Raw genomic sequence first — 14,359 nt, forward strand, 5'->3', positions numbered from 1 at the left:
CCGGCATGCTAACGTTTCTGCTAGCTCGCCACCTTGAATACCAGTAATATTGAAAACCAGTGTATATTTAGCCAACCATTTCGCCACTTCACAATATTGGTTTCGTATCCGGGTGGGGTGGGGGTGGGGGTCATTATAGGTGGCTTGTTGAAAATGGTTTAGAAAACCTTTTGGAGACAATCCTCGGGCAACCAGGCGAAGTTTTGGTCGCTCATTGGCTTTCACTGGCTTATTTGATCAATGACAGAGCAATACATCTCAGTAACTGGTTATATAAACAGAGATGTATGTGTTTTTTTTATTTCTCGGTAAGAATCAATGGAATCGCTCGCAGTCTACTTTTGTTTTGTTTGTTGCAATACGAGACACTTCTCAGATGAACGAAACATCAATTTGCCGTATCTCGATTCCTCTAGGTTGCTTCATTTCATATGCTGAGTTCCTCTTTATTATCATAGCAACAGTTTTCCTTTCACACTACACGTGACACTACGCGTTTACCTCAAAATGATTGTTGTGAGTGAAAATAGTTACTTTTCTAGGCATGAATTTCTGTTTCAGTCAAATCTGTATTTTTACGATCTTTTGGAAATAAATACTTGAATTTTAACGACATTGATTTATCTTTCCACTTAGGCTGGTAGAAGTCTACCTTCTGGTGATTTGTAGAAAGTAAAGAGAACTTGCTTATAGATTTTATTGTTGTCTCTCGCATCCATATTTTGTACAAAAAGTATAAACAGTAATGAAGAGGTCTAATAAGACCGAAACACGTCATCCCCCGACTGCATACTGTTTTAATCAATCCTATCAATTAAAAATTGGGAGTTGTCCCACCTTGGCTTTCTTGAGAAGATATTCATAAAGCTCAAAGAAAGTATGGATGTAATTTAGATCACTAAAATAAGTGTGTGTGTGTGTGAGAGAATATATTAAAGTTTATTTTATTTTCTGTGTACCACCGGAAGCTAAGGTCGAGTCACTCTGGCCTAAGCTAAAACCTACGATATAGTGTTTTCTATATCTGGGGGGAAAAAATCTCTTCATTCAACCAAAAAATTTATGCACTTTGCACTTTAAACCCATAATATACAACAATAGAAAGGCGGTGTGCTGGCAGAATCGTTAGCAGGCCGAGCGAAATGCTTAGCGATTTTGTCTGTCTTTACGTTCTGAGTTCAAATTTCATCGAGGTCGACTTTGCCTTTTATCCTTTTGGGGTCGACAAATTAAGTACCAGTTGCGTCCTGGGTCGTTCTAATCGACTGCCCCTCCCCCCAAATTTCTGGCCTTGTGCCTAGAGTAGAAAAGAATATACTATGATAGATAAATACAATGAAGTGTAGCTTTGTAAGTGGATTTGATAGGCGGAGACTGAAAGAAGGCCGTCGTACATACATATTTATATTTAGTTAAATGTATGTCCGGTCATAGAATGACCAATGATTTCACCTCCGTAAAGCGCTTAGCTTTATAGACAATTCGTCAGACCAATTCTAATGGTGGAGGGCATATAACTTCTCTTCGATCCAGAGGTAGAAATCTGTTATGGTCAGTTAATTTATAAACAAAGAATAAAATACCAATTTGTGTTGAAAGAGCCAAGACGAGTCATCTCCCTTAGACCAATTCAGTTGGCAAATGGACTTTAGGGACGGACAAGGAATCTCCGCCCTTAGGCTGTTTCCGGTTTGCAAGGACCTTTTCTGGCTCTAATCAATGAATGGGGAATCCCATGCCTACAGCATGTAGCATTTCAAATGGGGGAAGGAGTTATAGATTTCATTATTTTGTACCCCCCGACACTATAGCAAGCCTATCAGATGTTCCCGATAGAAAAACAGTAGAGAGTTATCTACAGAATCTGAAGATGTATGTAGAAACTTTAATTTAAAAAATATTCATTTTTCTGAAAGTTATGAGGAAACAAATTCGTTATGTATATTGAGTAGGGGACACTTGTGTAGATATGCCCAATGAACAATGTTTCAGTCAGTAAAAGACAAAGATCACACACAAATTACAAACTACAAACAAAATAAAAATAACGTTTGAAATGGGTTGACGCATTACAGTCCAAAATAATTAAAACCAGAAATAAGGAATGCGGTGACATAAGTTCCATTGCGTTTCGCTACTAACATTCCAGTAGTTATACCTTGTTCTGTCAGTTGTAAACAAACTACGTTTCCTGAGGATATGATTTAACGCAAACGTCAATAAATATATGATTAAAATGGCATTCACAAAATTCAGCCAAGTAAATCACTTAAAACAGTGTATAACTGAACGTCTGTGTTTAAAGATATGTTTTTGAATTCAAAATTTTAAGTTCTGAGAAAAATGATTTGTTTTTCTGTCACTGAAACGAATGAGATTGCAGTTCTCCATTCCAGTAATTTTAAGCAACTACATTGTTTTCGACATATCGCTAACATTTTATGTCAATCCTTTCCAAAAGCTACGTCGCTGACTAAACAACGTTCTACATCCACCTTATTCTATTTATACACCACATTCTTTGTGGCTATGAACAAATATATATTAAAGATCATCTATCACCAAAATAGTCACGATATCACAACTATATAAAGTCACTTATCAAACACGTACTAGCTTTGAAACACTCACGTGTTTATGTGTAATATTGTGAAAAGGCAATAAATAATATACATAAACAAAATGACTAGTTTCAGGTCGAGGTAACAGGTTCTGTTACTAGATATCTTCGGAATGACTGATGATTTCCAACTAGTTGTTCGACCCAAACGGCGCCAGAAATTTCGCAAAGCTAAACAGTTCAAAGATGGTATTATTAGTTTTGGAAGTTCTCTCGCACCTGAGTGTCAGGAATCGAAACAGTCTATCCTACATAAACTACAAAAATGCAGGTAAAAAGAATTTCAATGATTTGTAATGTGTGTATGTAATTAAAGATAGGGCCGAACATTATTGTTCGTTAAAATCCGTCAAAATTTAAAGTAATATGGCATAAGTTCCAGTAATAGGCTGTGGTAGTCAATGTGTTAAATGATAATGGTGATGGTGTTATTTATAAAATATTTACAATGTAGAATGTTGTTTTTGTTGAGCTACATGTCATGGGTATTATTCTTCTGATTAAAGAATACAAACCCCTCCCCCCAAAACCCTAAAAAAACCAAGTGTATTTAGGGTGACATTATTCAACGTATCCTTTTTTTTATGATGGTAGACTGATCTGAGAGGGAAATTTGGTTCCTTTTTCTTGCAGACTGAGGATGCTTCATTGGCCTTTTGAACTTTGTAGAACTAATGCATTCATTAATATAACTATAAGGCGGTGAGCTGGCAGAATCGTTAGCATGCTGGGCAAAATACTTAGTGGCATTTCGTCTGTCTTTACATTCTGAGTTCAAATCCCACCAAAGTCGACTTTACCTTTTATCCATTTTGGGGTCAATAAAATGAGTACCAGTTGAATGCTGGGGTTGATGTAATCAACTTACCTCCACCCCTGAAATTGCTGGCCTTGTGCCAAAATTTGAAACTAATAACTATAACTAATATAAACTATAGCAGTATTATGTCAATATTATGTCATTACTGTGGTGAGATGGCAGAATCGTTAGCACGCCGGGCGAAATGCTTAGCGGTATTTCGTCTGTCTTTACGTTCTGGGTTCAAATTCTGCTGAGGTCAACTTTGCCTTTCATCCTTTTGGCGTTGATAAATTAAGAACCAATTGCGTACTGGGGTCGATCCAATCGACTGGACCCTTCCCCCAAAATTTCGGGCCTTGTGCCTAGAATAGAAAAGAATATTGGGTCACTGCTCCAACAATACTGTGCCAATGCTTTGTCGTTATTATGTCATGGTTGTATCAATGTTGTCTGTTATATACACACGACAGACACGCAGAGGTGTGTATAATAAGAGTGTGTGTATAGCATGCACTTATGTTTATGTCTGCTCTATGTTATATTTTGATGTTCGTTTGCTCTCTTGTAGGAATGAAATAGAACTCTCGGATTTCTACACCAAATTCCAAGGTACCACTCTTGTTTATAGTTTCATTAGATTACAGTTGTTAATTATTACTAAATTCCAATGCATGGGTCACTTTTGGTTCTCTAGTTGGTGTGTCAGTGTGTCTATATACTAAATATGAGGTGTATTATCAACTCTAGTATCTTGTATGAGGTGAGATATTGTGTGTCTCCTAATTCATTGCTACTGGGCTTCTGTTAGATGTGTATTATCTGGTTTAAGACTTTAGATGTTGGGTGTGCTTTTGTTTTTTGATTTTAGGTTTGGACTGGGGGAAGGATTGTGCTCTGAGCCATTGATGTGACCTTTTAAAACTGTTGAGATTGATGTTTGTCTTGAACAATTGCAAGTTGATAACTGCAGAGAAAACATGGGCAGAAGGAATTCCAGAGGTGCTGGTGCCACTGGGAAAATGGACAGAGTGCAGAGGTTGGGATGATGGGGGAGGTGGAGAGATGAGTGAGTCAGAAGTGTTTGGGTGTGAGTATGAGAATATTTTGTTATGAGAAAGCAAGCCATCATAGTAGCAGGAGAATATGTAGAGAGAAGAGATGGTATGTCTGTGTGACAGAGTTTAGTGTCACATGTCTGTTACACGTTCTGGTTGTATTTCTTACACTAAATCTAATTGCAATGTCATGGCTTAAAGCTCTCTACTACTTAGTTTAGGTCTCTTTATTTTGTTGGTGGACTAAATGTTCTATCTCAGATTTATGTTTTCGGGTGGTACACATATTTGGAAAACTACTATTTTTAAATCTCACAGCCTGAGATATTCAGCAACAGTACTTTGTAGTAAAGATTGTCTGCTAACATAACATGGCAGTCCTGGTTTAGGACGAATGTTGCTGTAATTTAGCCCTAGGAGACATCGTTTCCAGCTGGCTATACAACACAATCTGTGTCCTTACATTTTTCGAACAAGGGAATCTAGCACCCCCACTCAACTCACAACAATATCTGTGTATCGCGATTTCTGGGTTATTTCCCTTCATCAGCACAGAATAATTGTTCAGCTAGAGGTGGCGCTGCCAAATTCCCATTCGAAATATATAGTTTACAAAGTGACAACTAATCACTGATCTATAAATTAGAAAATTACTATTTTTAAATCTCGCAACAAGAGATATTCAGCAACAGTACTTTGGAGTAAAGATTGTTTGCCAACATAATATGGCAGTCCTGGTTTAGGATGAATATTTGTTTGAAATTGATCATGCATCAGTTAATGGTTTTTACCAATCTCTCAGTGGCATAGAATTGGTGCTTTAATTTTTATATCAATCCCTTTTTAAAAAATATCTTACCAGTATAGTTGCACGCTTGACTATGTTGTAAGAAGCTTGCTTTCCAACCACATGATTCCGGGTTCAGTGCCACTGTGTAGCACCTTCAGCATTGGTCTTCTACTATAAGCCTTGGGCTGACCAAAACCTTGTGAGTGGATTTGGTGGATGGAAACTGAAAGAAGCCTGTTGTGTGTGTAATATATATGTGTGTGTGTGTGTGTGTGTGTGTGTGTGTGTGTGTGTGTGTGTCCCACCACTGCTTGACAACTGGTGATGATGTGTTTATGTCCCTGTAAGTTTGTGTTTTGGCAAAAGAGACCAATTGAAAAAGTACCAGGCTTAAAATAAGTCCTGGGGTCGATTCATTCAACTAAAATTCTTCAAGGCAGTGCCCCAGCATGGCCACACTCTGACTACTGAAACAAGTAAAGAAGAAAAAAAACCCAGTCTGTATTGTTGGTAGGATATTTGGACGGATTTAAAGTAGAGGTGGTCATTAGTTGGAAGTGAAGGATGTCATTTGTTTTTACCTCTTTGTTTCAATTTGTGGAAAAAATCAGATTATTAAGATAATAATTATCGTTATCTATGATAAAATATTTCTTACTGAAAAATGAATAAGTGAAGTTCATGAGTTTCTCAAGGACAGTTGTAGCACAAAATGAAGTGAACTCATCCTAAACGGGATGTAAAACCTTTTTAAATATTTCCTGCATATTTTTTCAGAAATTCTGGTGAAGAAGATTTCTGAATGTTTGCTGTCTTGTCATTATGAACAGTTAATGACTGCAACGGACTGTGGAGTTTCTAACGAGACTTTTGGAGAAATTTCTCCTGAACACAGCACAAGTTTGGAAGAGACCTTCAAACACCTGTTAAGTTTGCAAGATGACACCCCAAAAGATGAATCTTCTTCCCAGGTAAAGATGGAAGAATGTATAACACAATTGGCTCCACTTAAACTTGAACTTGTGGCTTATGGTATTGGACATTTTGCTGAGTGTAAAATCGCACAGTACCAGTTGGCTTTGATGATGGCTATATGTGACCAGTTTAAGGTAGGCAATTTTCCATCTGTGTTCACCATTCACTTTATTCTTCTCCCCCACTGTCTCCCATGTTCTTTTGCACTCTTGCAAACTCACCTCCCCACTCAATACTCTGTTCCACTTCATTTATAATTGCATCCCTGTAACTTGAGGGTACACCCTGACATATCTTTACTATCATCTCCTTTCTCTTTTCCAAGTGGGTCCATGTATTTCTTCTACAGTAGTGGTTCCCAAACTTTTTCGGGCTGCCACCCCCTTGACACCCAGGCCACATTACTAGTGCCCCCACCCCAACTAACCCTCACAAACATAGACTTCTTTCTGAAGCAAATTCAAAGCAACTGTATTTCACAAATAAAACTTAACCTAATGAATCCATTATTTTGTTGTTTTTACATGAATTGCCACCCCATTATCACCCCAATTTTTACATGAATCGCTACCCCATCATCGCCCCACTTTTCTTCAATGCCCCCTTAGAACTTTCCACTGCCTCCAGGGAGGCAATACTGCCCACTTTGAAAACCACTGCTCTACAGCAAGACACCTGTCTCCGTCTGTCTATCATACCTGTCATCAACCTGGAACAAAGCCACTTCCCTCAGTATTACTTCTCTCTCGTTTGAGGAGTCTTGTCTGGCAATTTACTTGGTGACATCACTGCTGCTGGTGCCATGTAAAAAGCACCCAGGGCAGTGTAAGGGTGTTGGCATCAAGAAGGCATCTAACCATAGAAACCATACCAAAGCAGACCCTAGAGCTTAGTGCAATCCTCTGATTTGCCAGCTCCTGTCAAACTGTCCAACCCATACCAGCATGGAAAATGATCATTAAACTATGAAGATGATGTATGATGTTTTTGTAAAAAGTATGATGCTGCATGGCAGCAAAAAGCCTCCTCATTGGTTTGGGAAAAGCAACTATTCTGAGGATGTTCTTGGTTGTTGCAGTTCTATATTTAAGACATGAGGAATTATGTACATTATTCACATTGTTTACATTTGATGGATATTTGTCCTCATCTTGTTTGTCGTTAACACAACATTTTGGCTGATATACCTTCCAGCCATCATCAGGTGTCTTGGGGAAATTTCGAACCTGGGTTCTCATTCCTAAGGTATTTTTCGATAATATTATTATTATTATTATTCAGGTCACTACCTGGAATTGAACTTGGATCTTGGGGTTAGTAGCCCGTGCTCTTAACCACTATGCCATATGCTCATGGGCATATGGCGTTGTGGTTTTAAGAGTGCAGGCTACTAACCCCAAGATTCCGAGTTCGATTCCAGGCTGTGAACTGAATAATAATAATAATATAATAATAGTAATAATAATAATAATAATAATAATAATAATAATAATAATAATAATAACAACAACAACAATAAACGATGTAAATAATGTTCTTGATTGCTATTCTAAATAGTTGGGTTATGTTGTTGTTTCCTCCTAGGTCAGCTCTCATCTTGTGGTTCTACGATCAAAGGCTTTCCAACCATGACTGTCTTGTCTTTTAGTATATCTAGGATTGTACTGTCCAATGGGTCCTTCATATTTTAGAGTGTATTGTGCAATTTTAGGGAGACTTGACTACTATTTTAAGCAGTGATGTCAGAGATGCTCTGTAATTGATGTTGTCAGCCTAAAATGTTGTTGTTGGTGATATTGGAGCTAGTAATAATAAATACAGACTAGAAATCTATTTTGAAATCTTTGCAGCTGTCATTGCATCAATGTTATACATATGATCCAGTTTGGTCGGACGTTGAGAAATCTGTGATACACAGCATTGGTGTCTCTCTGCTCTCCAAAAATGAAGTAAGCTTCTATTTATTTAATATTACTAATGTTTAAAAGGTCATCATCATCATCATCATCATCATCATCATCATCATCATCATCATCATCGTCGTCGTCATCGTCGTCATTTAACGTCCGCTTTCCATGCTAGCATGGGTTGGACGATTTGACTGAGGATTGGTGAACCAGGAGGCGATACCAGGCTCCAATCTGATTTGGCAGAGTTTCTACAGCTGGATGCCCTTCCTAACGCCAACCACTCCGAGAGTGTAGTGGGTGCTTTTACGTGCCACCGGCACGAGGGCCAGTCAGGCGTTGGGCAGTTTGACAGGAGCTGGTAAGCCAGAGGGTTGCACCACGCTCCAATTGTCCGATTTTGACTTGGATGTTTTTACAGCCGGATGCCCCTTTCTACTTCCAACCATCTTACTAAGTGTACTGGGTGCTTTTCATGTGGAACTGGGTTCTTTCTACATGGTGCCAGCATGGGTGCTTTTCATGTGGCACAGGTGCCCTTCATGTGGCATTGGTATAGGTGCTTATCACATGTCATTGGCATGGATGCTTTCTATATGACACGGTCACTGGTGCTTTTTATATGGCACCGTAAATTAGAAATCATTATTAAAGTGCATTAGTTGTGGGTTTCCAATAATCCAATCATTGGTTTTATTGCACTTCTGATGGCAGGATTAACTTGGGAGAGTCTGTGCAACTTGGGCTGAGTAAATACCACAAAGTATTTTTGTTCAAATGCATAGGTTTATATGTTTCTTTGCTGATCTTTACCTTTTTTGAATGGCTGTATTGACAAAGGTCATTTCCCAACCACATGGTTTTAGGTTCAGTCTCACAGTATGGCACCTTGGGCCAGTGTCTTCTACTGGGGTTTCAAGTTGATTAATGTCTTGCAAGTGAATTTGTTGGAGGGAAACTGTGTAAGCCCATCATGTAGATACATACACACATATACTCTTTTACTCTTTTACTTGTTTCAGTCTTTCTGACTGTGGCCATGCTGGAGCACTGCCTTTAGTCGAGCAAATCGCCCCCAGGACTTATTCTTTGTAAGCCTAGCACTTATTCTATCGGTCGCTTTTGCCGAACCACTAAGTTACGGGGACATAAACACACTAGCATCGGTTGTCAAGTGATGCTGTGGGGGGACAAACACAGACACACACACACACACACACACACACACACATACACACACATGTATACGAAGGGCTTCATTCCGTTTTTCCGCTACCAAATCCACTTACAAGGCTTTGGTCGGCCCGAGGCTATAGTAGAAGACACTTGCCCAAGGTTCCACGCAGTGGGACTGAACCCGGAACCATGTGGTTCGTAAGCAAGCTACTTACCACACAGCCACTCCTGCACCTATAAAAATATATGTATGAACATCATCATCATCATCACACATATATATGTGTGTGCATGTGCATTTAATTAGTAATTAAAAGCAAACCATAGAATCAACATGCTGGAAACATATCTCTTATTTTACAGTACTTGATTAAGGACAACAATGAGTGCCGTGAGGAGACATGTTGAAGTATGTTTGGCACCTTGGGCAAGTGTCTTCTACTATAGCCTCGGACTGACCAAAGCCTTGTGAGTGGATTTGGTAGACGGAAACTGAAAGAAGCCTTTCATATATATATGTGTGTGTGTATATGTTTGTCCCCCCAACGTCGCTTGACAACTGATGCTGGTGTGTTAACGTCCCCGTAACTTAGCAGTCCGGCAAAAGAAAACTGATAGAATAAGTACTAGGCTTCCAATGAATAAGTCCTGGGGTCGATTTGTTCGACTAAAGGCGGTGCTCCAGCATGGTCACAGTCGAATGACTGAAACAAGTAAAAGAGTAAACCCCTAGCAACAGTAATATGGTCGAAACGATGTCAGATGTCTATTAATTGATACTTTTTGTTCGTTTTGTTTACTAGGAAGGGAAGAGAAGCTGTCTGTCTAACAAGCTAACTCTGTTTTTGATGCCCCACTGTGGTACTGCATTGTACAACAATTTACTCTGGGCCAACTGGAACCCTTCACAGCTAAGAAATCTAATCATTGTTGGTAACAGTTTCCAAAATCTTGTTGACAGGTGAGTCACTTGATAGTTTGTTTTTGTCTGTATCCTTTAACATTCTCATCATTGTCATGATGATGATGATGATGATGAAGCTTACCACTGCCACCACTACACCCTCCCCATCATCTTCATTATTATTATCATCATCATCTCCGTCATGCTAAGTTTAAATGTATTTAATTTAGACACTACATCTGAAGAACATCATCATCATCATTCTCATCATTTAATGTCTGTTCTCCAAACTGGTATGGATTGGATAAAATTAAGGAAGCTGTTGTGACATGGAATTGAACTCTGGTCTCCCATGTGGCAGGCAGAGATACTTACCAATATACTACCAAGGACGTAGAGGCACAATGGCCCAGTGGTTAGAGCAGTGGACTTGCCGTCGTAGGATCGCGGTTTCGATTCTCAGATCGGGCGTTGTGAGTGTTTATTGAGCGAAAACACCTAAAAGCTCCACGAGGCTCCGGCAGGGGATGGTGGCGAATCGTGCTGTACCCTTTCGCCCCAACTTTCTCTGACGCTTACTTCCTGTTTCTGTTGTGCCTGTAATTTAAAGGGTCAGCCTTGTCACTCTGTGTCATGCTGAATATCCCCGAGAACTACGTTAAGGGTACACGTGTCTGTGGAGTGCTCAGCCACTTGCACGTTAATTTCACGAGCAGGCTGTTCCGTTGATTGGGTCAACTGAAACCCTCGACGTCACAACCGACAGAGTGCCACTACCAAGGACAGATGGGACTGCCATGGCTGGAATATCTTTGATCTTGGATCTGTCAGTCATAGCTTACATGTGGTTAACAACAATGTGCAGGAGTGGCTGTGTGGTAAGTAGTTTGCTTACCAACCACATGGTTCTGGGTTCAGTCCCACTGCGTGGCACCTTGGGCAAGTGTCTTCTGCTATAGCCTCGGACTGACCAAAGCCTTGTGAGTGGATTTGGTAGACGGAAACTGAAAGAAGACCGTCGTATATATGTATATATATATATTTATATATATATATATATATATATATATATATATATGTGTATATGTTTGTGTGTCTGTGTTTGTCCCCCCAACTTCGCTTGACAACCAAGGCTGGTGTGTTTATGTCCCCGTAACTTAACGGTTCGGCAAAAAGAGACCGATAGAATAAGTACTAGGCTCACAAAAAATAAGTCCTGGGGTCGATTTGCTCGACTAAAAGGCGGTGCCCCAGCATGGCCGCAGTCAAATGACTGAAACAAGTAAAAGAGTAAAAGAGTACCTCTATATAATAGCAATTTCCATGGAGGCTACACATACTGTATTGAAATATATACAGGTGCTTGTAGAGCTCCTATATAACCAGTGTTAAACAACCGGAACAAGCAAACCATATCACTAAATTCACTCTCAGCATCCTCCAAGATACAGTTCTGCTCAGAACTGCAACAGTCGGCCAGTTCTGGAACATGTTAAATCACACTAATCGTTCTAACCTTTATTGTCTTCTTTTACTTGGTTCTGTCACTTGACTGTGGCCATGCTGGAGCACTGCCTTTAGTCGAAGAAATCGACCCCAGGACTTATTCTTTGTAGGTTTAGTACTTATTCTGTTGGCTTCTTTTGCTGAACCGCTACGTTACGGGGACGTAAACACACCAGCATTGGTTGTCAAGCAATGATGGGGGGACAAACACAGACACACACACACACACACATATACATATATACGACGGGCTTCTTTCAGTTTCTACTCATTTCTACAGCTGAATGAATTGGAGCAACATGAAATAAAGTGTCTTGCTCAAGAACACAACACAGTCCAGCCCATGAATCAAACTCACTACCTCATGATTGTAAGCCCAACGCTCTAACCACTGAGCCACATGCCTTCATTGCACATTAATTCAGTGATACTGAATTCTTGTCCTCCTTCAGAACTGTCGATCTCCATTGTTTTGTTCTTCACCATCTGCTGGTTCACACACAGTCAGTCAGTCATCCAGTGTTTTAAATCCGGGTTTTGTCCTCAGATCTACCTCAATGCCACAGCAACCACCCTCACACCATCTCGCCCAGTTTTGGGCGGTTTTGGGCATCCTCCTTTTTCAAGCCAACCTTCCCAATCTCCTCCACCTGTCCCCTCTACCTTTCCCTCGGTCTACCTCGCTTTCGTGCTCTATTTACCTCAAACGCAATCACCCTCCTCAGAACATGCTCTTCATCCCTCCTTGCAATATGGAACTGCAAAGATCTTTATCAGTCATTGACTGCAAACGTGCTGAGGCACCGCCCTCAACGTGCTGAGGCACCGCCCTCAACGTGCTGAGGCACCGCCCTCAACGTGCTGAGGCACCGCCCTCAACGTGCTGAGGCACCGCCCTCAACGGGTTCAGCCAGTTACATTGCATCCCTCACCCCACACTCCATTCATTAACCATTTTATTAATACCTCTTCATTCAATGACTGCACCCAAGATACATTCAGTAAGAGTTCTCTCCCTTTTACAAATTTAATGCAGCACACTGACACCCATATACACATAATCTCTCTCTCTCTCTCTCTCTCTCTCTCTCTCACACACACACACATGCATGCATATACAGAGGCGTACGAGGCAGCAACTATAACAAAAAAGAGGTTTTGATAAGAAGCTTGTGAGCCACAGACCACACCTGTGATTAGCATGAAGTCTCAGGTAGAATTAAGGTGAGTTGATGGTGAAATGGAAGAAAGTGAGGAACAGTGTTAACCCATTAAGTCCCACTGTCCTATAAATAGGACACTAAATGAGAACATTAGATAAGCTATATGACATTGTCTCAATGTCCTATTTATAGGACATTGAGTATTTCCATTTCTACTTGAAGTAAAGGAGTTTTAATAACTGATTATTTTAATTTTAACCTATTTTCAATCATCTCTCTTTTACTCTTTTACTTGTTTCAGTCATTTGACTGTGGCCATGCTGGAGCACCGCCTTTAGTCGAGCAAGTCGACCCCAGAACTTATTCTTTGTAAGCCTAGTACTTATTCTATCGGTCACTTTTGCCAAACCGCTAAGTTACGAGGACGTAAACACACCACCATCGATTGTCAAACGATGCTGGGGGGACAAACACAGACACACAAACACACAGGCACACTTATACGATGGGCTTCTTTCAGTTTCCGTCAACCAAATCCACTCACAAAGCTTTGGTCGGCCTGAGGCTATAGTAGAAGACACTTGTCCAAGGTGCCACGCGGTGGGACTGAACCTGGAATCATGTGGTTCGTAAGCCACTCACAATTTTAAGTACTTAATGGGTTAAGCATCTAGAAGAGAAGGTAGACATCAGTGGATATATCTACAAAAGAGAGAAGCTGAAAGTAAAAGATTTACCAATATTTTACATTGTGAGAATTAGAAGCATGAAATGTTCTGAATTGTGAATCAGTGTGGTGTTGATGATGATGATGATGTCTCGGCAGTGGCGGCGGCGGTGGTTGCGATGTTGTTGTTGTTAGTGTGAGTCAGGATGTCCTCAGTGATATAACGATAATAGTGCATTTGCTGAGAAGGAGAGATGGACATGCAGACAGACAGACTCACACACACAGCTACACATGCATGTACACGCACAGACAGACACATGCATGCACAGACATGCATACAGAGAGAGAGACACACACACACATGCATGCACAAGCACAGACAGATACACACATACATACATGCACAGACACATACACACACACACACACACACACAAACACACACACAGAGTAATGAGTTAACTTTGATTTGGTTTTACATCCCGTTTAGGATGAGTTCACTTCATTTTGTGCTACAACTGTCCTTGAGAAACTCATGAACTTCACTTAGTCATTTTTCAAGCATTAAACTGTGCTTCAGTAAGAAATATTTTATCATAGATAACGATAATTATTTTCTTAATAATCTGATTTTTTACACTTTTTCCAGGCATTCTCATAAAGATCTACGAGAAAAAGCTGCGTATATTTATAAAGTATCCTTTGTATTTTCAAATTTGTTTGTGTTTGATGTGTGTGTGTGTATAAATATGTATGTGTGTGTGTGTGTATATATATATATATATATATAT

At 39.9% G+C, this 14,359-nt stretch overlaps 1 protein-coding gene across 2 annotated transcripts in view; it reads left to right on the plus strand.

Annotated features, from left to right (window-relative positions):
* The first annotated feature begins 1,619 nt into the window (after positions 1-1,619).
* LOC106872075 (SRR1-like protein) overlaps positions 1,620-14,359 on the plus strand; it is a 14,468-nt gene continuing 1,728 nt past the window's right edge. The window contains exons 1-6 of one of the 2 annotated variants that reach the window (XM_014918929.2): positions 1,621-2,891; positions 3,991-4,031; positions 6,045-6,376; positions 8,093-8,191; positions 10,129-10,286; positions 14,218-14,263. In XM_014918929.2, coding sequence (XP_014774415.1) covers positions 2,734-2,891; positions 3,991-4,031; positions 6,045-6,376; positions 8,093-8,191; positions 10,129-10,286; positions 14,218-14,263 — 834 coding nt within the window. In that variant the 5' untranslated portion in view covers positions 1,621-2,733. Of the gene's footprint in view, positions 2,892-3,990; positions 4,032-6,044; positions 6,377-8,092; positions 8,192-10,128; positions 10,287-14,217; positions 14,264-14,359 lie in introns of both variants that reach the window. The other variant, XM_014918930.2, reaches the window with a different exon arrangement.

This window comes from Octopus bimaculoides, chromosome 6 (genome assembly GCF_001194135.2).
Source record: "Octopus bimaculoides isolate UCB-OBI-ISO-001 chromosome 6, ASM119413v2, whole genome shotgun sequence".
NCBI lineage: Eukaryota > Metazoa > Mollusca > Cephalopoda > Octopoda > Octopodidae > Octopus > Octopus bimaculoides.